The following is a 24437-nucleotide window of genomic DNA, read 5'->3' on the forward strand; positions in this document are numbered from 1 at the left end:
GGTTTACACACTTCACAGCACTCACCAAATCACATACCCTCCCCAATGTCCATAATCCCACCCACTTCTCCCAAACCCCCTGCCCCCGGCAACCCTTTTATGGAGGCTTAAGTGGGTAGAAGAAGAATAAATGAAACAAGATGGGATTGGGAAGGAGACAAACCATAAGTGACTCTTAATCTCAGTTGCTTTCTTATATACTAACAATGAAAACACAGAAAGGGAAATTAGAGAATTGATTCTATTTACTATAGCACCAAGAACCATAAGATGCCTGGGAATAGACCTAACCAAAGAGGTAAAGGATCTGTACTTGAGGAACTACAGAACACTCATGAAAGAAATTGAAGAAGACACAAAAAGATGGAGGACCATTCCATTCTCTTGGATCGGAAGAATAAACATTGTTAAAATGTCTATACTGCCTAGAGCAATCTGTGCTTCTAGTGCCATTCCGATCAAAATTCCACCAGTATTTTCCAAAGAGCTGGAGCAAATAATCCTAATATGGAATCAAAAGAGACCCTGAATTGCTAAGGAAATGTTGAAAAAGACAAACAAAACTGGCGGCATCACGTTGCCTGATTTCAAGCTTTACTACAAAGCTGTGATCACCAAGACAGCATGGTACTGGCATAAAAACAGATAGACCAGTGTAACAGAGTATAGAGCCCAGATATGGACCCTCAACTCTATGGCCAACTAATCTTCGACAAAGCAGGAAAAATTATACAGTGAAAAAAAAAAGTCTCTTCAATAAATGGTGCTGGGAAAATTAGACAGCTATATTTAGAAGAATGAAACTCAAGCATTCTCTCATACCATACACAAAGATAAACTTGAAATGGATAAAAGACCTCAACGTGAGACAGGAAACCATCAGAATACTAGAGGAGAACATAGGCAATAATCTCTTCGATATCAGCCAGAGCAACTTTTTTGAGATATGTCTCCAAAAGCAAAGAAAACAAAAGTGAAAATGAACTTTTGGGACTTCATCAAAATCAAAAGCTTCTGCACAGCAAAGGGAAACAGTCAAGAAAACCAAGAGACAACCAACAGAATGGGAGAAGATATTTGTAAATGACAGTATAGACAAAGGGCTGATATCCAAGGTCGATAAGGAACTCCTCAAACTCAACACACACAGAACAGATAATCATGTCAAAAAATGAGCAGAAGACATGAACACACACTTCTCCAATGAAGACATACAAATGGCTATCAGACACATGAAAAAATGTTCATCATCACTAACCATCAGGGAGATTCAAATTAAAACCTCATTGAGATACCACCTTATACCAGTTAGAATGGCCAAAATTAGCAAGACAGGAAACAATGTGTGTTTGAGAGGATGTGGAGAAAGCGGAACCCTCTTACACTGTTGGTGGGAATGCAAGTTGGTACAGCCAGTTTGGAGAACAGTGTGGAGATTTCTTAAGAGATTAAAAATAGAGCTTCCCTATGACCCTGCAATTGCACTCCTGGGTATTTACCCCAAAGATACAGATGTAGTGAAAAGAAGAGACATCTGTACCCCAATGTTTATAGCAGCAATGGCCATGGTCGCCAAAATGTGGAAAGAACCAAGATGCTCTTCAACAGACGAATGGATAAGGAAGATGTGGTTCATATACACTATGGAGTATTATGCCTCCATCAGAAAGGATGAATACCCAACTTTCGAACAACATGGACGGGACTGGAAGAGATTATGCCTAGTGAAATAAGTCAAGCTGAGAGAGTCAATTATCATATGGTTTCACTTACTTGTGGAACATAACAAATAACACAGAGGACATGTGGAGATGGAGAGGAGAAGGGAGTTGAGGGAAACTGGAGGAGGATATGAACCATGAGTGACTCTGGACTCTGAAAAACAACCTGAGGGTTTTGAAGGGGTGGGGGGTGGGAGGTTGGGTGATCCTAGTGGTGGGTATTATGGAAGGCACATATTACATGGAGCACTAGGTGTGGTGCATGAACAATGAATTCTGTTACACTGAAAAGAAATTAAATTTAAAAAAAAAATAGAGCTGTAAGGAGAAGTAAGGAATATCCAATCCAATATAGATTGGTTTGAACTAAAAAATAAAAAGAAAATAGTGCTTAATAAAATAAAAGATGCTTCTAATGCATTCACCATACCATAAGACCTTTCTCCTCTCCCAATTGCAATAAACATAAGTGAACTCGCCCAACAAACAAATTGTGTAATGCTTTGCTGCTAAGGTAAAGCAGGAGAATTTAGTTATGTTTAAAGATAAACTAAATTACGTGTGGTCATTGATATTAAATGTAATGTGCTGTGTCCATAATCGACACTTAGAAGTAGAAGTAAATGCTCCTCTGGCCTGATACCTTTTTGTCTCATAGATTGCCCCCATGCTCACTGCAGTATGCAACAGATTTAATGTTTTACATCCTTTACTGTAGGCCATCTAACATTCTAAGCCCTTAAACAGCACCACAGTTTAGTTTCCATCTACATTTACAAACGAAGAATCAGATGTTTTCTCAAGTTGGCTCACATCCCTTCTCCAGGTCTGTGGGATCTGGTTTGTGAGAGTTTCTACTCATCCAATGCCAGTGAGGTCCCCCTGGAGAAAAGCAGCAGGATCAAAAGCAAGACTGTTGGACAGTCAAAACAATGGACACCAACTCCTTTCAGATGGCCTAAAGGAGAGGTAAGCTACATGCAATACTGGCAGTACACATGGTCTTAAAACATCTCCTGACACATAGTGCTTTAACATCCCCTCAAAAGGCCCTGTGATGCATGAAATCCTCATTTCATCAATTTTTATGTTTATTCTAATCTTTGCTACTTTTTCAGCTGCAAAACTCCAATGTCATAATTACATATGATATAATCCAGGTTTAAACAGTTAACTGCACATGCAGGAAAACAAGTTGTTTAGGAAATAATAGCATTTTGTGTGGTGGTCATTATGTGGTTTGGCTCCAAAAAGCATTTACATTTATTCACCAAAAAAGAAAGAAAAAAGTGAACTACACTAAGTAAAAGAGACTAAAGGTTTATTTTTGCTAAAGGCACATAATTCCATATTTTCAAAAACATTTTAGATATCTCGTAAACAGAAATAACATGACTTTTAACACCTCTCAGTAAATTTTCAGAGGTAAATCAAGACACAATTATATAGAACGCCTCTTCTACACTGCACCTGGAAAATCAATAATGAGGAAGTTTGCCCAATATTGCATGATCATATTTTTTTCTTTTTTTTTCCCCCTGTTCTGGAGAACTTGGTTTCTCTGGAGAACTCTGACCAAAATAAGCACTATTCTTTTGAACACGGGTACTTATCATTAATTTTCCTTATTCCTGGGGCCTCAACTAAAATTCTGAGATGGTAGGAAAAGTTAAACTTATTTTAGTAATAATGCTTTAGTATTAAATCCAGAGGGAGATAGAAAAAAAAATTAAGATAGTTTTTTTTTTTTCACTTAAAATAAAACAAAATCTTTGCCACACAATGTTCATGCCTAGAAGCATAAGGATTCCAGGAATGGGCTGCGGGAGGGAATTTGAAGTATGTTTGGGTCAAATAGAGTCTATTTATCTGGCAATTTCTAAAATTAGCATCCCTGCTCCCAATGCATATTAGGAAACAGAACATTTAATATTTGATTTTGGCATTGTTTCTCTCTCTCTTTCATCTGGTTTACTTTAAGGTGCTCCTATCTTTTTTGATATGAGTCTGCAAAAATGCATATTTTTTGGTGGTCTTCTTAAGAAAAGGAAAGAGAATCTTATGTATATCTGGGCCTTGTTTCAATATCAGAAAGAGTGATGTATAACATTTACTATATGCTAATAACCATGGCTAAAATTTATGTTTGTAATTGCTCAAGCAACCCCAGGAGTTAATACCCAGGAGGTGGGTATTATCTTCAGCTCCATTCAAGATGAGGAGTGAAACAGAGCAGTCAATGGATATGCCCCAGTCCCAAAACAGGAGGGCAGGGCATGCCAGGCCCTTCCTTCTGAACATGGGCTCCAGCCTTATCACTCCATCCTGTCCTGGGGCCACCGGAATCTATAGGAAGGGGTCATTGAGGCTTCACTGAGTCAATTACGCAGGGAGAGAGGTTCAGAAAGGGCTAGCGAAAGTTGGCCTCTGCCGCAAGTACAGTGTTTTCCTCAAAATGTATGCATATTTGGGGTGATGTAGGAGCCCTGGCCTTCCCAGGAGACCCAGGCACCCTCCAGAGCCGGCTTAGATATTCCCACTAAAATTCTGAGTTGGCTATGGATAGGGCATGGCTTTTGTTTGGTATTTGTTCATTATATCCTTTCAAGAAAATGCTCAATATCAAAATGTTTCTCAAAGCAATTTTTCACAATTAATGTTATTTGAATTTTTATTAAAAAAAAATAAAGTTCAGGGGAGCCTGGTAGCTCAGCCTGTTGTTTTAGTTCAGGTCATGATCTCAGGGTCCTGAGATCGAGCCTGCCTCTGCTCCTGTTCACTGCAGAGTCTGCTTGTCTCTCTCCCTCTGCTCCTCCCCCTGCTCTCTGTCTCTCTCTTTCTCTCAAGTAAATAAATAAGATCTTAAAAAAATAAATAAATAAAGTTGGAATTCATCAATTTGAATTTCCAGTAACACTACTCCAGAATAAGCCAAGCCCCCTAAATGAATGCCAAAAAAAATTGAGTCACTTGGGCAATGAAAGGTATTCAGACATCTGTACTCATTCATTTCATCCATTACATTTGACTTTTCTAGCAACTGAATTTATTCTTATTAATTCATAATTTTTAAAATGACATGGCTTGTCATAATCCACTTCAACCTATAAACATTCTTGAATTTTACTAATAGAAATTCCAATATGATTTTCACTGAAAATATTAATTTGACTAATTGTTTGATATACTCAGTTTTCTATTCATAACAATACTTGAGAAGCCCAAGTGCCTCAAATGACCTGTTTATATTCATTTACATAATTTATTTTTCATTTGCTTATAGTATTCCAATAATATTTTTCAAAATAAAGTATGTATTGTTTTGTATGTTCTGAAAACAATCTAAGCAATGTCTCTCCATTGTTGACACTGTTTAACATCATTTTTGTTCTTGGTTTTTGTCTAGAAATAGAAATACAAATCTTAAAAATGTCAAGTTGTAGAATACTGATGATGTGTCACGTTGCAGACATGCATTACAGTGAGAAAGTAGGAGTGGCAGACCAAGTGATTTCTATGCTATCAGCATATATGACAGCTTGTATTCACTCTAGAGAGAGATGCAGCAGATTGAGAGCTGAGATGAATAGAGATAAGGTGACTGTGGCTGTATGTATAGTGATGTATATGGTGCTCAGCAGCTGAATTTCAAAACCGTGCAACAAAGGAAAAAAGAGAAACCAGAAACTGTATTCTTTAATTAAGAATTAAATAATAAAAATAAATAATAAAGTTTACAAAAAGGATTACTGAGTCTTCTCTCTTTCCCTTTAAGGCTTTTAAAAATTCTAATTACAGCTAGGTAGAGCCACTTAATATGTGTGGGGTGACTCCAGGTAAACAAGTGGGTTTCTGGGCTAAAATTCTGCAGAAGCACTAAGCACGTGACTCTAAAGTTGCAAAGTTTTTCCATCCATTAAAAACAAAGCAAGCAGAGAGAATCATTCACCAGTACAAAATGGTATCACTCTTGATAGAATGAAAACTTGCCACACTTTCACTCCCAACCTAAAGGAAATGGTTAATCTAGAAGGTACCGACTCAATGAAATGTCCCTTCTGACCAGAAATGTTTTGTCTCTGTCAGAGCATGTCTTGAGCAGCTGAAGAGAGCTCACTTTGGTCCTGCATGTCTTGTTGCCGTCAGTGTGTGGACTGCACACTGCCTAGATTGTTGTGCTTTGCCTTCCTGGGGAAGCAGCATGATGTGTAGTTGATAAAAGTTGGGGTGTAAGACCTGTTTTCCATGCCTATCTTTGTCATTGTGAGTGATCTTAGACACACCATTTAACATTTCTAAGCCTTGGTTTTCTCAACTGTGAAATGGATGTGATATATACCTAACCTACCTCACAATATTGATGCGACAATCAAATGAGTTTGAGAGCAAATATCAAACTTAATTGTGAAATGCTAAAATATCCCTCTTGAATTTAAGATCCAGAGCAATTGTTCTATCTAGTCCATATCACTATTTCTATTCAAAATTGTGTGGATGATCTTAGTCAATTCAATAATGCAAAATTATAAAAATAAGAAGAAATATAATGTATACTTAGGAAGGAAAAATCAGAACTTTGAACTCTCATATAGGATACAAGAGTTTGTCTAAAAAGTCCAAGAGAACCTATAAATAAATCAATAGGACTAATTAAAGTACTCAAAAAAGTTACTAGCTTTCTGATCAATATGAAATTCTCTATGTCAGCAACAAATACAGAGAAAACATAGTTTTAAGAAGATTTATTTTATAAAAGCCACAGTAGCCTGATATTTCTAGAAACTTACCTAACAAAAGATATGGAACACATTTATGGGGAAAATGCAGTACTACTGAGAAACAATAGAAAAACTTTTAAATAAATAGGAAGACATAGTGTATTTATATATGAAAAGGCTCAATATCATAAAATATTATTTTGCTAAATTTATCTATCAATTCATGCAATTCCAATCAAAATCCCAGTAGGATTTCTTTTAGGAAAATTTAAAGCTGATTTAAAAATTCATACAGAAATGCCTGGGACCAAAACTTTTCGAGACACCTCTAAAAGGAAACAATGCCTCCACCAGCCCTCCCATATATCCAGACCAATATAGAGCTATGGTGATGAGGGCTTTGTGAAATTTATCACCAGGATATACAGACCTATCCAACAGTGCCATGAGTAGAAACAAACCCAGGGCATATGGAAACATTATATGCAACAGAGAAAGCCTTAAAAAACAGTGGTTCAGTTCATCAATTAACAGTGCTAGTTATCATTACTGAAAAAAAAATAAAATTAGATGTACATAAACATATAAACTGCAGGTAAACTCAAGATTACCACTTAAAGAGAAAAAAATACTTTAACACTTTCTTAGAAAAAATTTTTGGAGAAGATACAGTTGCACTCCAGACTGGGAAGAATTTCTTGAAAATGCTCAAAATTATAAAGGAAAGTAATAAAGGAAAACCTGATAATGTCAACTGTTTTAAAGCCAGAAATGTCTAAAATACAAGAGCTACTTTAACAAATAGAAAGCCAACACAAATTGGGAGGAAATTTTAGCAATGCATGAAAATGACAAAGGATTATCATGCAAGATATGTAGAGAACTCCTAAAAATCAGTGTTTAAAAAAAGAACTTCTTACATGAAAAACAGACAAGGATATGAAGAGGTAATTCACACAAAAAGAGGAAATATGAATGGAAAATAAACATACAAAAATACTTTTTCACTTTTTATCAGAAAAAAATTACATTAAAATCATAATAAGACACGGTGTCAGATATAGCAATTAGATTTTGAAAGTTCAACAATATATGGATCATATCTTCTTTATCCATTCATCCGAAGATATGGTCCATATATACAATGGAGTATTATGCCACCATCAGAAAGGATAAATACCCAACTTTTGTATCAACATGGATGGGACTGGAGGAGATGATGTGAGTGAAATAAGTCAAGCAGAGAAAGTCAATTATCATATGGTTTCACTTACTTGTGGAGCATAAGGAATAACACAGAGGACATTGGGAGATGGAGAGAAGTGAGTTGGGAGAAATCAGAGGGGGAGACAAACATGAGAGACTGTGGACTCTGAGAGACAAACTGAGGGTTTTGGAGGGGAGAAGGGTAGGGGGTTGGGTAAGCCTGGTGGTGGGTATTAAGGAAGGCAAGTATTGCACTGGGTGTGGTGCATAAACAATGAACCTTGGAACACCGAAAAAAATTAAATAAATAAATAAATAAATAAATACATTAATAAAATTTAAAAGAATAAAAAAAGAAAGTTCTTTGAGTGAGAGTTTAAGTAGGTATAACAACTTTGCAGAATATTTGCCAATATTTGATAAATTCATGCGTACAGTGAGAGTCAGCAACTATATTCTACGCACATATGTATATGGGTCTATACCATTCATAACATTCTCATATCTCCCTATCATTATTATAAATTTTGTCTTTAATATGTGTTCAAAAACATTTATGAGTATATTGAGAGCTTGGTTCCTGCTAACACAAAGTGAATAAAGGAGTTAGTTTACCCTCTGTTTTATCCAATTTCAACATAGAGTAATAGAAAACTATTGATTACGAGCTACTTATGTATGCTCAAGCCCTGTTTTAGGATTTTTTGTTTTCTTTTCTTTTTTTCTTTTTTTTTTTTTTTTGTTTAATTTTTAGAAGTGACTGGGATACTGGTAACTTAGTCTTTAGTGGCCATTTCCCTTCATTTAATTCTAATCCAAATCTCTAGTGTGAGTCAGAATTCCTAGAGTACAGAGATACTCTGGAAACTAGACTATAAAATTAGAAAACTGTTGGATGGTGATCCTTATAGACATAGCAGTGCATTTCCAGGTTTATTTGTTTATCTTCAGGGTCAAATAGAGTGGTTATTGTCATTAAAATGAGATTTTATTTTATTTTCTAATATTTTCTAACTATCCTTTTATATTTCCTTAGGACTTATTAGTTTTCAATCCTTTCTTGCCTTTATTTAATTACTTCCTGCTCAACCATTAAGAAAATATTGTGATGCATTATCAGAGTTGATTCAGTTTTACAATATATTATGTGTTTGTGTCAAGTAGTTATTTTCAGTGGTTTCTCCATCCACTTTTTCATGATATAGAAGCATAAATAACTTCTAGCCATAAATAATGCACAGAACAAAATAAAGCTCAATAGTACTAATCTACTTTTATGTAAAAATCAATTGTTACTTTTTTGGCATTCTATCCAATTTTACTGTCTGTTGACACTGGTATATACTCATTTGACATTCTTGAGGAAAGAAAAGAACTAAAACAGCTAAAATGTACCATTATTTCTATAATAAAAGTATAAAATACACATATATCTTTCAGATAGCACCTTCTCAATACAACTAAGGGATGCTCAGAAGCAAAATAATTGGTTTAACTTGTACACCTTATCAATTCTTGAATAATTTCTTCAAGAATTGTTATAATTCTGACTCATAGGAGATACTGATGTACATGTGGCAGATACTGAAGGTCCTCTGATCAACCTCTTTCTCCTATGAGGCCATCCCACTGCAGAAACTGTGAAAACTAAACACTCATGTTCTAAAGCTTCTTTGAAGTTGGGGTGGTCAGGTGGCATGGTACTAGCCAATAAAATCAGAAATCTGTAGGGCACAGGGAATTCTGTGTCTTGGTTTTCTAGTAAAAGGGATGAAAAGCAGATTTATATTTTTACAGTATGGTACTGTAAATGTATTTTCTCTTCCTTATGATTTTCTTTATAACATTTTCTTTTATTTAACTAGCTAACTGTCTATATTATCAGTAAGTTTTCTGGCCAATAGTAGGCTACTAGTAGTTAAGTTTTAGGTTAGTCAAAAGTCATGCATGAGTTTTAGACTGCAGGGCGTTTGACACCTCAACCTGCATGTTGTTTAATGGTCAACTATAAGTAAGGCTAAATGCTGCTCACAAACAGATACTTTTTTTTTTTAAGATTTTATTTATCTATTTGACAGACATAGATCACCAGCAGGCAGAGAGGCAGGCAGAGAGAGAGGTGGAAGCAAGCTCCCTGCTGAGCAGAGAGCTGTATGTGTGGCTTGATCCCAGGACCCTGGGATCATGACCTGAGCCGAAGGCAGAGGCTTTAACCCACTGAGCTACTCAGGCGCCCTACAAACAGATATTTTTTAACTTAAACAGTAAGTAAATAATCTTTTCACTAGCCAGGCTAGTTGATTTATAAGGATTAGCTTCTGTTAATTTTCCTTCAAATAGCTCTTATAATTGCATATTACTTCTATTTTTTTCTTTATGACTCCAGTTCAAATTCACATCATTTTATGCCAGGAATTCAGTTAGTGCCTTTTATTTGTCATGGATCAGCTCCGAAAGAATGCCATTTGGGCCCAGATCCCTCTTTTTTTTGGTTTACACCCATTCTGTCTTTACATAATATACCCCAAGTATAAAACGTGGATCCATAGAATCAAGAGATAAGCTTCATTATAGTTCTGTTTGTTATAACTTTCTTTGTGATAGGAGTATTCTTTATCTGCACTGTCTAAAGTGGTAGCTACTAGCTACAGTTGAATAACTGCTTGAAATGTGGTTACTGCAACTGAGGAATTAAAATTTTAATATTATATAATTAATTTAAATGTATATATTCATACATGGCTAGTGGCTACCATATTGGACAGCAGAGCCTAGAACAGTTAAAATGGAGTGGTCTAAGTTCACTGTGACTATAGCTTTCATTTCATTTTATATTTATTGCCTCCAGTCCTTTGTTCTCCTATTCAATTTGCACATGTTCTCCAGAGGTAAATTCCTAAAGCACTGATAATTTCACCTGCTTGCTCAAAAACAAAACTGTCATGGCCTAAAGAATTAAATTCCACCTTCTATGACTGGCATTCAAGATTATTCAAAATTTAGGTTCCCCTTTGTCTCCTGAAGTTCCTCTATCCACATGATTATTCTTGCCAAAGTGACCTATTCATTGTGCTCTGAACACATTCATAATTTTCTTCTCTGTCCATTGTGATTTTCTTACCTGAGATGACCCGCATACATCTCTGCACATCATATTGACAACTGTTACCATCTTAATAATATTAATTCTCTGAGCCATAAATAAGGGATGTCTTTCCATTTATTTGAATCTTACTTCTTCAAACAATACATCATTGTGTCTAGATTAAAAGAAATTTTAAGTTCCTTTGTTAATTTATTGCTAAGTATTTATTCTTTTTTGATTACACAAAATAGAACACTTTCATTAATTCACTTTTCCTGTGCTTCTTGCTAGTCTATAGGAATATTATTGATTTTTATATACTGATCTAGCATTCTTACAACCTTGGTGAATGTGTTTATTTCTAGTAATTGTTAGTAGATTCTGTAACATTTCATGTATGTGAGATGATATCTTCTTCAAATAGAGATAGTTTTGCTCCTTTTCCAAGCTATTTTTTTTTTCTTGCTTTAGTGCCTTGGCTAGAAATTCTAGCACATAACTGAATAGAAGTAGTGAATGGATAACCTTCTCTGATCTTAAAGGAAAACCATTTAATATGATGAGAGCTCTTGGTTTTTCATAGATACTCTGTCGCTCTTGCCAGCAAGAACAACTCGGAGACTCACGTAGCGGCGAACCTTTTTTATTAATCTCTTTTTCTTCCTCCTCCTCTTACCCTGGGCGCATGGGTTTTATGCAGGAAGTGTTAACCAATCAGAGCATGATCACCAAACATAACCATACATGGCCATGCTGTGTTCATGCAGTGTGCATGCACCTCCCGCGTGACTGGACCTAAATGAACAGCCAATCATATTCAGTCCCTTACAGCTCTTATAGTGGGCCTCCTGTACTGGCTCCCGACAATACTCTTTGTCAATTGAGAAAGTTTCCTTCTAGTCCTAATTTATTGAAGGTTTTTATCATGAAATGGTATGGGATTTTGTCAAATGTTATTTATACATATAATGAAGTAGGTTATGTGGTTTGGGCTTTTTTTGTCCTTTATTCTATTGGTATAGTGTGTTACATTAATTGATTTTCAGTTGTTAAACCAACTTTACATTCTTGGGTAAATCCCACTTGGCTGTGATATATAACTTTGTATTATGCACATGCTAATATTTGGTTGAGGATTTTTACATCTATATCCATGAAAGACAGTGGTCTTTGGTTATTATATCTTTGTCTGGATTTCATTTCGAGTAATAGAGTAATATTGGCTTCATAGAATATGTTTGAAAGTATTCCCAACTCTTGTATTTTGGGGAAGAGTACATGCTGAATTACTGCCAACTCTTTAAATGTTTGTGAGAATGCTCCAGTGAAACTATCTGAGCCTGGACTTTTCTTTGTAGGCAGTTTTTTTTTTTTAAGTACTAATGAAATTTTTCTATTTGGGGTGCCTGGGTGGCTCAGTGGGTTAGGCCTCTGCCTTCGGCTGGGTCATGATCTCGGAGTCCTGGGATCGGGCCCCATGTTGGGCTCTCTGCTCAGCAGAGAGCCTGCTTCTCCCCCACCCCTCTCTCTGCCTGCCTTTCTGCCTACTTGTGATTTCTGTCAATAAATAAAATCTTTAATAAACAAACAAATAAATAAATAAGTCTATTTGTGTTGGTTCTACTTACATTTTCTATTTCTTCTTGAGTTAGTTTTAGTAGTGAGTCTAGCAGTTTTCTCTTTCACCTAGTTATATAATTTTATGTCACACAGTTATCCATAACATCCCCTTAGAATCCCTTATATTTCTGTTTGATGGCCGTACTTTCTCTTTGGTACGGTAATTTGGTAATTTGAATGTTCTGTCTCTCTCTCTCTCTCTTTTTTTTTCTTTTTTTTTTAGGTATAGCTAAAGTCTGATTTATTGTAATTTCTTCTATACTTACTGGCTATTTAGCAATGTTGTTTAAAAATTTCCACCTATTTTTAAATGTCCCAACTATTTTTCTGTTATTGATTTCTAATATTAATCCATTGTGGTCATAGATCATATTCTATATGATTTCAATCATTATAAATTTATTGAGCCTTGTTTTTTGGTGAGCACATGATCTGTCCTGGAAATGTTCCCTGTGTACTTGAAAAGAATGTGTATTAGGCTGGTGGTACATTGTATTTACTGATTCTGTTAGCTCTAGTTGGGGTATACTACTTTTAAAATATTCCATATTCCTCTTTTTTTTTTTTAAGATTCTATTTATTCATTCAACAGAGAGAGACACAATGAGGAAGGGAACATAAACAGGGGGAGTGGGAGAGGGAGAAGCAAACTCCTGCTGAGCAGGGACCCTTTCAAAGCTGGGCTCAATCCCAGGACCCTGGGATCATGACCCAATCTGAAGGCAGACACCTAATGACTGAGTGACCCAGGCACCCCTAAAATATTCCATAGTCTTGTTGATATATTGTCTAATTGTTCAACCCATTATTGAAGTGAGGTATTAAAATCTCCAACTATTGTTGTTGAATTGTTTATTTCTTCCCTGATTTTTTTTTCTATTTTCCCTCATATGATTTAAAGCTGGTTTTTCAGTTTTGTATGTCTTTCTCATGCTGATCTTCTCCCAATGGATCTGAGAATATTTCTATCATGTCTAGTAACTTTTTTTGTTTTAGTACCTATTTTAATCTGTTATTAGTATAACCACTGGAACTCTCTTGTTCCTGTTTTCATAGTACATCTTTCCTATCTTTTTACTTTAAACTTCTTTGTATTTTTGAATATAAAGTGAGGGTCTTCTAGACAGAGTAAAGTTGGATCCTATTTTTTATGCATATTTGTTTCTTTGCTTGTTTTTGGAATTCAAACTGAAAATAACTGTCTTTGATTAAGTTTTTAGACTAAACTTAAAGTGAATATGTTACTGAGTCAGCTCCCTAAATAGCAAGGAACACATTTTTTAAAAATTTACTGCTACAGCTATGTCCACAATAGCCAAACTATGGAAAGACCCTAGGTGTCCATTAATAGATGAATGGATAAAGAATATGTGATATATATATATATATATATATATATATATATGAATATTATGCAGCCTTCAAGAAAAAAAATAAAATCTTGCTATTTACAATGAAGTGGATGGAACTAGAGGGTATTTCACTAAGCGAAATAAGTCAATTAGAGACAGACAAGTATCATGATCTCAATGATATGAAGAATTTAAAAAACAAGACAGAGGATCATAGGGGAATTCTAGCAATTCAAAGTGCATTGACTCCTTTAAAATTTTCAAAACACCATCAGTCATGATATATAAACTAACGAATCTACAACTAAGAGTTTATTTTTTTACTGACCCTGTTTTTATATAAAAATAATAAATCCCAATTCTAATACATATAAAAGGATATGGAAATGTTTACAACAACTAATACAAAAAATGTTCTTTATAAAAACAATAACAAAATAATGCCTAAAGACTCAGATATCCTAATGTTCTTATCTGGATTATTTTAAATAAATGATGAAATCTCATTCTAGTTGGATATAGGAGAAGAGTAGAGAATGGTCTTAACCAAAAATTGTTTAGGATTTTCCTTTAAATTTGTCTTGTATCCTTTAATTAGGCATTACAAAAATTATAGTTCCATAGGTTAGAAATGTCAAACTAGACTCTGAGGCTATCTATCTATCTATCTATCTATCTATCTATCTAATCTATCTATCTACATGCATGCATCTATACAGACTCATGATTTATGATATTTGGTGTATATATCAAGAAAGAAACATTGATCCTAATACTTACTTAATATGCTATTCAAATAAGTTGTTTTGTGAACTTATTTTTTTTCTATTTTTGTTTGTACATCCTTTACTTTCTGTGTTAACATTTGGAACAACATGAGGCTCTAAGAAGCATCACTGAGTTATTTTCAAAGATTCTTTTTTAAGACACTAGCTCCATGCCACCAGATCTTTAGCCATCATCATCTCCTGATTGTTAAAAGTATCATTTAAAGTCTCTTGTCATTCACAAAAGCAGTGATACCTCAACAGGGAGGTGGGTCTAAGGCAATGAACAATCCGAAGTATCCTATTTGAGTGCACCCCACCTTCATCAAGTATTTCTATAACCCCAACAACTGCCAATACACAAGGGTAATAAAGGACATCATTTTTATAAAAATTCCACGACTCACACCTTCTTTTAATATTTTTTTGTCATCTTTACCCTACATGTCTACAGTGATGCAATCTATAAATAATAGTCCTATATATTAGGTGTTCTTTGATTACTTCTGGTCAAAGGAGATATCAGAGGCTGAAAACTGAAACCCTTTACATGAGATCAAAGTAAACTATGGTTTAACACCCAAACATATTTCACAATTTTAGCTGCTTTCCACAAGTTTTAATGTATAGTATTTTTTCTTTTTAGTTTTGGATATATTCTAAATAGTTCTATAATATCCATTCTAATTTCTTTGTTGATGTATATGTATGGATGTATTATAATTTTCCCTTATTTTTGATCTCACTGTTACTGAGCTACCATGGTCTATAAAATACCACTAAATTATTGAAGTTTGTTGAAGTATTCTGTGTAACCAGAAGTCAATTTTTTAATATATTTCATGCAGAACTTTAAAGAATATGTATTCTCTTACTGTTAGAGACAGGATTGCAAATATGACCATTAGCTCGTTTGTTATCTGTACTGTTCAATACTATCTTTTGTCTGCTTGATATGTCAGTTTCTGAGAGAAGCATATGAAAATCTGAAAAGAGCAGTAATTAATTATAGATTTGCAAATTATATTTCATAAATTACTTTTAATGTGAACATTATGTTTTGTGTGTATATAGGTGCAGGATTGTACTTTTCTGATGATTTTTTTCTTCATCCCTACTGAATGACCATAATCACCCTGTACTAGTTTTCAAGGGGCTATTGTAACTGAGCACCACAATCCAGCTAGCTTAAATAACAGAAGTACATGGGCTCGCAGATCAAGGTGTGGCAGAGTTGGTTGCTCCTGAGGCTGTGGGGAAAGGATGTGCCCTAGGCCTCTCTCCTTAGCTGATAGATGGGCTGTTTTCATATTCTCAGTGTGTTCTCCCTGTGTGTTTCTGTGTATCCATCCCCAAATTTCTCCTCTTCATAAGGAAACCAGTCATATTGTATTAGGACCCATTCTCTTAGTCTATATAAAATTTCTCTCTAAATAAGGTCACATTTTAAGGTATTGAGGGTCAGGACTTAACCTGTAAATTTTGGGGAAACACAATTCAACCCATAACAAAGTTCCTTCAAAAATCAGTAAAATATGGGCTATCTCCCTTTCTCCCTTTTTCTCAACATTTTTGTGACATTGCATTTAGTTCTGTTATGTGCATATATGTGCATTTGTGTATATGTATATATATTTGTATACCAGCTTGAGACTATGGATTTTGTCTGAGGAGCAAATATTTTTATTTAATATGATTTCAAATATATTTAAATTTGTTATTATATTAATTTTTACATTAACCAAAATTTTAATTTCTTTATTTTCTTATATTCTTTTGAATTGATCATGTGTTTTGAAATGAAAATTATATATTTCTATCATTTCAGTCACTGTACTTAAATTTTTGAGTTTGTGGTTTTCTTTATTGGCACAAGCCAAGTGTTTTCATTAATTCGTAGCTTGGGATTTTACACCTCAGTGATCATGTAAATTTATACTTCACACCTTTACATGGTCTTTAGCCATGACCAAACTGGAATGTTCTCCAGAATCATCAGCATACATCTTGTGGGTTCCAGGCCTGTTCCTTCAGTTTTGGTTCTAAATTCGTCTCTTCATAGTTGGATCCAGCCAGATGGTTTTCCTTTATAAATTTATTTTCTTTTCTTTTGATTTGGGTTTTTTTTATTTGTTGGTGAGCAGATATCATCCTATTCATTTGATCTAGACTGCTCCCCATACCAACTACATAGTCCCTTGTCCTGCTAGTAAATTATATTGTTTCTTCCACATACTCTTCCAGAAAAGAGATTGCTTAATACTTCCTATTGTTTAGAGGATTCTAAGCTTCTAAAAGCCCAACTATTCTTCTTTAAAATATATATATATATATATATATATATATATATATATATATATATGTTTATTTATTTATATTTGGAGAGAGAGCAGAAGCAAGTGAAGAGGCAGAGAAAAAAGATGACTCCCCAGTGAGCAGGGAGCCTGATGTAGAGCTCAGTCCCAGGACCTTGAGACCATGACCTGAGCTGAAGACAAACGCTTAACTGACTGAGCACCCAGAAACCCCAATCCAAGTTTTCCTCTAAATAGATTTAGTTTCTACACTCCCAAAACATTGTTACCATTTCATGTGGGTAATTTAGATCAGTTTATTTAACTTTTATTCAACTCCTTTACTCTGACATGGTATTTTCTTTTAAAATTTGAAAAACTAGAATCTCTACCAATTCAAAATTTACTAGAATTCTCATTCTAACTCTTCCTAGTCCTGGATATGTTATTCCATATAAGACCTAGGTCTGTGTTCTTTGCACAACACCAAATGGCTTCTCTTATTTTGGTCAATCAAGTACACTCTTGGTTGATGACTCACTGAAAGTGTTCTTAAGTAATTGTTCCACAGGAGACAAAAAATTGGAATGATTTGAATGAAGTTCCTTGACCTTTTAGAAATAGTTTGTTTCTTAAAAAAAAAAAAAGGACACCAGGAATTATTCTCAGATTTTCATATTCATATATATGTTCATATATTATATATGAATATATAATACTAGTGTATGTTTTATGTATTTTAAGTAGTTAGCAAGCAATTTTTATTAAATAATGTGATAGAAACAATTTATTTTAAAATTTTAAGTCAGAGATCTTGTCTTAAATGATCTCCATTTATTCCTAGGAGCACCTGGGTGGTTCAGGTAGTTAAGCATCCAACACCTGATCTTAGTTCAGGTCTTGATCTACAGGGATGTGAGTTCAAGCCCTGCATTTGGCTTGATGCTGGGTGTGGAACCTACTTTTAAAAAAATTATCTTCATTTAATCATAATATTTCTAGGATAATTAACATACATGGAATTAAGAATATTCTCCAGAAAGAAAAAAAAAAATTTCCAGAGTCCATTAACCACAATATGGATAATGGATAGCTAGATATATGATGAATAAAAATTAGATAGTACATACCATTTCCAAAGATAGAAATGAAATTTAAAATTTTTTACATTGGATTTATCCAATGTACACAAATTCCAAATGTGCACCAATATTTGGGTGCAAGATATGAGAAGATAATGCTATTTTAATTTTATTTACACATAATATATATTATATATAGATGTCTGTAATATTGTTATGCATATAATAAATAAATATATGTATATATGAGCCAGAGCCTTAGAGTTGAACAATTTTGTTAATAATTAAGTTTAAAGAATTTCTCCTCACTTATTTTACAAAGCATGTTTAGAATACAGAATAAGCTTCATAATTTCAGGAAATATTATACATTCTGTCTCTCTAGCTTATGTTTGAGATGCAAATTTAAACACTGATTCATTTCTGATGCTTAAAACAAAAGGTAGCAAACTATCTAGTACAAGGACTAAAAACAAAACATATGCGGTTATATTTAAGGTACAGATTTTAGCACTACTTGTATTTATTACACCACCCCCATTTTATATATTCATGGAGAACAAAAAAACTTTCCATTGTTTTCTACAAACTCTATCATGCCATTAAATGTTGAGGACACTCACCAAAATATGACTTTTAATAAAGCTTATGTTTCCTAAATTGGAAGATAGAATTTCTGTGTGAGCTATCCATGAACTCAATTTAACTTACTAATAAACTCTATTTTATTTGCAAAAGAAAATGCATTACACATGACATTGGGCAAGGGGTGTTTGTAGCAATTACAGTTCATAAGTCTATATTAAAATCATTTCACAATTAAAAAAACAAAATTTCCTTACCAAAATTCCCAACAAATTTTCTTAAACAGGTAAACTAAAGCTCAGTTTTAAACATCGTTATTTGCCTCCTGTAACCATTAAAGACTGTTTATCAGGTAAATGTTCTATTTCTAATTGTCAGTCTCAAATAAAAGCTGTCTATACCCCTTCAACTACATGTCATGTAGCTCTGCGTGCAATGTGGCCACTTATGTATAGAAGGTACACAGTATACATTAAAGAGCCCCTGAAAGAAAGGAGCTATTTGTCTACCTTTTCACACATCATACATCATGTCTAAAAAACTTTGCTTTTCTTTAGCAGACAAAATCAGGGAAAGAGTTAGTCCAAGAATGCTTTCATCTTCATTATGTCTACCTCTTCATGGATACTGCCTTTGCCCAGATGAGAAAAGTGTCACATGTAAAAAACATTTAATTTTACCTCAAGCAGATTTCATAGCAGAAAATAATATATCAAATATTGTTAACAAATATATTTGGATTTTCAATGTTTTAAGCTTCTTTGGAAAAAAAAATCACTAAGTAAGAAACATCATTAGTGCATAGAAAATGTATTGAAGAATACACACACACATAAACACACACATACAAAACTGGAAATAACATTTGCATTTGGACTGCAGAAATGGAATACAAAGGTTTCTATATCTTTAGGAAATACTTGAAATTTTTATTATGCACAATATTACTTTCAAAAATGAAACATTTTAAAAAGCACAAATTAATGAAATACAAATAAAATGAATAAAGCAGAAGGTAATCTGTATGATGATATTATAATCATATTTGTAAAGGTGAGTGAATTTTCAAATCGTCAATTGACAGACAAGATTTCAAGTCCCCATGTTCCATTTTAAATGATAATTTGATTCTGTTATTTTGATAACTGCTTGTGTTTAATGAGCCAAAGATACTGACCAGGTGACATCCAAATTTAACATGTGGTCAGTGTATCATCATATGAGATATCATATAGGTCTTGCTTAAACTTAGGTAAAATGATCAAATGACAAATGAGTATGATGAGAAACCTGAACTATTACATGTGTTATTGTCATTTGCAGTATGTTTGCTGTAGGTTCAGAGGAACCAATTATACTTCCATGAGCTTCATTTCACTTTGTTGTGTTTTGAAAGGTTCCCAAATATCAAGCTTTGGGGACTTATTAAGTTTTGTCTTTAAAAATGAAATACAATTAGAAATTCTTTTGGACTTAAAAATGCATCAAACAGGGCTCAGTCGTTAAGCATCTGCCTTTGGCTCCAGTCGTGATCCCAGAGTCCTGGGATCAACCCCGTGTCTGGCTCCCTGCTTGGTAGAGAGGGGGACCTGCTTCTCCCTCCCCACTTCACCTGCTTATCTTCCCTATGTGTCTCTCTGTGTCAAATGAGTAAGTAAAATCTTTTAAAAAAAAAATTAAACATCAAACTTTTAGAGCATATTGTTTTGTCCTTAAACTTTTTAGTAAAAAATTATTTTGAATCTTAGGAGGGAATCACCAATACATTTTAAAAATAATAACATTATTATCAAACTCTGAAAACATCTTTCCTCACTCATAATATTAAAACCATGAAAATATTTCCACTATAATGAATACTGCATTTTACATAATGCTTCTAAATATTGGGAGATTGTGCCCAGTGTGAAATGTTTATTTTGTAATTGGAAAACAGTAGTGTTATCACCCTGAGAGCCCCTTTGGGCAGGACACTACATGAAGTCTCTTCAAAGTCCTGCAACAAAGAATTTCTTAAAGAAATCTACCAAAAACTGCAAACAACCCCAAGTACTGTGGCTGCACCTTTTAAAAAAAGAATTTACTAAGTGAAACCCACCTAATTTACTAAATACTCAATTCCGAATATAACTAACCTATTGTCTATTGGATTGTATTTTAAATGCTATAACAGAGTGCCAAAATTAGAAGAAACCTCGTAACAATACATTTTGTTTAAGTCAAAAGCATTTCCAATTCTTCTGATAGTAAATTCATATTGTTCCTGGGAATTGCTCAGACTTGGTAAATTTCAATTTTGACATTTCACTAGTGATAATAATGACAAATGAGGGAAAGGCAGAAATTGAGCAAGGCTCCTTTGAAGGCTCTTTCCATCACAGTGTTTGTATTTTCCAGCCAAATGTAAAAATGGCAAACTCCACCAAATATACTTTCACTGAATTTTCCCTCATGCTCTAGAAGGTGGTGCCTACTGATGGTTCAGGTAAATACCTTTCTAGAAAAATCTAGGCATTTTTTTATGTTCTAGATGTGAGAGACGGAGTGGAGTGAGGAAAGCAGCATGGATTACATGAGCCAAAGTCATCACAGATCTTTCCAGATGTTTTCTCTGAATGTAAAACACATTCTGTCAAAACTCCTGGAGATCAGGATTTCTCAGAATTTTGAAATGAGAGATTTCTTTTTCCACAATACTCAGATTTAAAAAAAAATATTGCATGATTATTTTTTTAAACTTCTATGTACAGTATATAAAACCGGTAGCTTACAACAAGAAATATTTCTCACAAGAAAGTAATCCTTATCCTCTTTTTGGACTTTAATTTTGCATTACTTCAAGGTGTGTTAGCAAATGAAAAGATCCATACTTTATAGTATGCTGAAGGGTTAAATGAACTAATTTGTTTTAAATCAGTGTTTTCTATGCCAGGAGTGTGACTATAGGTTAAAAGTGCTTCACTGCCTTTTCCTGAGAAATTCCCCCATTCAGAGCTCAAGAGCAGTGAGCTGATTAGTGTTTCTCTGGGGAATCAGCTGGCATTCCTGGGCCTCTGCAAACTGGACAGCAGGTTCCTTTCACCAATTCAAGACTCGGACATGGAGCTGGAGGACACGTCTCTACTACACAGGTGACCTGGCCACTCTGAAAAGCAACATTCAAAGATTATTCCCACGTTTCTTACAGTAAAATTACCTTTTTAAAAATTTCTTATAATATGTAATCTGATTGGTTATCTCAGTATAATAAAAATTACCCATGATATGAGCCTATTTATACATGTAGTTCCTATTAATGCTTTTTTTATACATTTGCATGAAAAAAGACTGGAAGTAGTGGCTTATAAAATGTTACCTCCCCAACCAGAGGGCATGGGGTGTGGAGAGAGGTAGGAGCAATTGGTATCAGCTATGTTCAAAGGACAAACTAAATAAGCTTTTTTTCTTTTGCTGGGTACTATGATAGTGTTTTTTAATATTTACCTAATGCTTTCAGGCAACATTTGTAGTGAGCTTGACTAGAGAATAAGGAGTTGAATTCAAGCCTCATTTCTGCCTTTATTTGTGTGATCTTGGGCAATGCTCAGTAAATGTCCTGAGTGTCAGCTCTCTCAATTATTAGTGAAAATGTGAAAAGCCCATGTCGTATTTAGCGAGCATTCATGAAATAGTGGCATATTTACATCGATAATCAAAAAGCTCAAAATCTCGTATCAATACCTTGACTTTAAAAATATGCCTAGAATTTTTTCACAAAACGAACACATTTTTCTCTTTTGAATTTTTCAGGTATGTCTCAACTGGCAGGCTAGCAGAAGTAAAACAGGAGGCAGAAGTTGGCCTATACCTTACACATACAGCTAACGCAGTCTTCTTTCATCCAGTGCTCATTGTCTTTTCTTCGAATCCCTTTATCATCTGTGCATCCTGCCTGCCTGAGGCGTGCCTCCAGCTTGTTTATCTAAAAGAGGAGGTGAAGGAAAGGAAAGTGGGAATTGAAATCATACCAACAGAGCAGATAACTAACACAGTTTGATGAAATGCTCTCTGTTCTGTAAGTATACACCTACGGCAAAAGAAACTTCAAAGCCAACATAATTTTTCTTAACATTATTTTTTACCCCAAACTTAATTAATCCAAGTCATCTGGTGTCTAAGCTAATAAATAGTTCCTTATATGTTACAAAATATTGAGTATGGGTCTAATATCTGAAACAGGTAAGTTTTAAAAGGATAGAATTAAAATCAAATAAGTAGAATTACAGATTTTTAAAATCTTATAACATATATTAATATTAATTCAACAAATCAATATTTTACTTAATTTTGTACTTAGGTTATCATAAACAGCATTCCCTAAACAAATGTTTATTAGACTTCAAAGTAAACAATCCAGGGTGTCAAGAAGCTTAAGACTTAGTGGTATGACAGATCAATAAATCACAGTGCTAAGCCAATTAGATAGTGACAGTATATCAAAAGCAGAAGAAAAGCAGAAGATAAGCTTCTCTCAGTTCTGCCTCAGGAAGAAAGGGAGGCCTCACATAGGAAAAAGCATTTGAGCTGTTCGCAGACATGACAAAATCATTAGGAAAAACAACAAGCAGGGAAAAGGCATTTCAGACAAAAGGGGAAAAGTTTGGCCAAAGCATGAGCACCACAAACAGGTCAGTATCTCAGGAGCATAAACTGCTGGGGAAGGTAAAAGTCACAGGGGGAGTGCTTGTGGGAATCAAAGCAGCAAAGAAAATTAGGACCTTGACAGTCCTATAAATTCATTTAGATATTATAATTTCTAGACAATGGAGAAAAAATGCAGTCATCACATAATGGGAATATGCAGACAGACTATTGAAAGCAGAGAAACTTCAAGAAGATTCACATTGGCTCACCTGAGAAAGGAAGAAGCGAGAGTCAAGAAAAGCCTTTGAGCAGGTAGAGGTGTTTGGTTGGTTTGGGGGTAGGGAAAGAAAAAAGAATGCAAGACGATTGCAAAGTTCCAGGTTCATAAGGTGCATGAAGGATGGTGACATTCACCAAGATATATTCTAGAGGATGCATTACAAAAAAGTAATGATCCATGGAGAAATCAAAGATACTGAATTGAGAGGAATTTTAGAAGGGATGAAAATAATGCAGTTTTACAAAAGAAGAGGCTAAATCCAAGAGCATTGAATGACTCGTGAATGTTGCAGCTGCAATGCTATGGGCTGAACTGTATCTCCTGAAAATCATATGTTGACACTCCAACCTCCAATACCTGAGAATGTGACTGTGTTTAGAGATAAAGTCCTTAAAGAAGTAATTATTTAAAATGTGATCCCTGGGGCACCTGGGTGGCTCAGTGGGTTAAAGCCTCTGCCTTCAGTTCAGGTCATGATATCAGGGTCCTGGGATCGAGCCCCACATTGGGCTCTCTGCTCATCAGGAAGCCTGCTTTCTGCCCCCCTCTGCCTTCTTCTCTGCCTCCTTGTACTCTCTGTCAAATAAATAAATAAAATCTTTTAAAAAAAATCAATAAAATGTGATCACTGAGAAGGGACCTAATCCAGTGGGACTGGTGTCCTTATGAGAAGTGGAGATTAGAGTCCAGACACTGGGAAGTCTGGGTGAAGATACAAACCAAGGAGAGAGACCTCAGAAGAAACCAACTCTGTCAACACCTTGATCTGGGAATTCCAGCCTCCAGAACTATGAGAAATTAATTTCTGTTGTAAAGCAGATACCACCTAGCCTGGTATTTGTTATGGCTGTGCTAGCAAACTGATACATGCTTCATGGGCTAGGGCTAGATCCCATATTTTCAAAAGAACTTTCTAGTGTATATCTAAGAATCATTATGCTTTTATCTTCTAGTGAATGTTCCTTTCAGATTCTCTGAACTCTGTTATTTGGTTGGAAATGATAAAATAATTTCAAATACTTGACCATGATTATTTGTATGTCACAGAAATTACTGTGCCCAAGAATAATTTGGAGACAAACAGTAGACCTGGAGACAAACAGT

General features: G+C 34.5%; 1 protein-coding gene across 1 annotated transcript in view; it reads right to left on the reverse strand.

Moving 5' to 3' along the window:
* Positions 1 to 18552: 18552 nt before the first annotated feature.
* Positions 18553 to 24437, reverse strand: part of PXDNL (peroxidasin like) — a 479104-nt gene continuing 473219 nt past the window's right edge. The window contains exons 22-23 of the mRNA XM_059394566.1: positions 22278 to 22391; positions 18553 to 21575 (exon numbers count right to left, since the gene is read on the reverse strand). Of these exons, the coding sequence (XP_059250549.1) occupies positions 21444 to 21575; positions 22278 to 22391 (246 nt within the window). The 3' untranslated portion in view covers positions 18553 to 21443. The remainder of the gene's footprint in view (positions 21576 to 22277; positions 22392 to 24437) is intronic.

The sequence above is a fragment of the Mustela nigripes genome, chromosome 3 (assembly GCF_022355385.1).
Source record: "Mustela nigripes isolate SB6536 chromosome 3, MUSNIG.SB6536, whole genome shotgun sequence".
NCBI lineage: Eukaryota > Metazoa > Chordata > Mammalia > Carnivora > Mustelidae > Mustela > Mustela nigripes.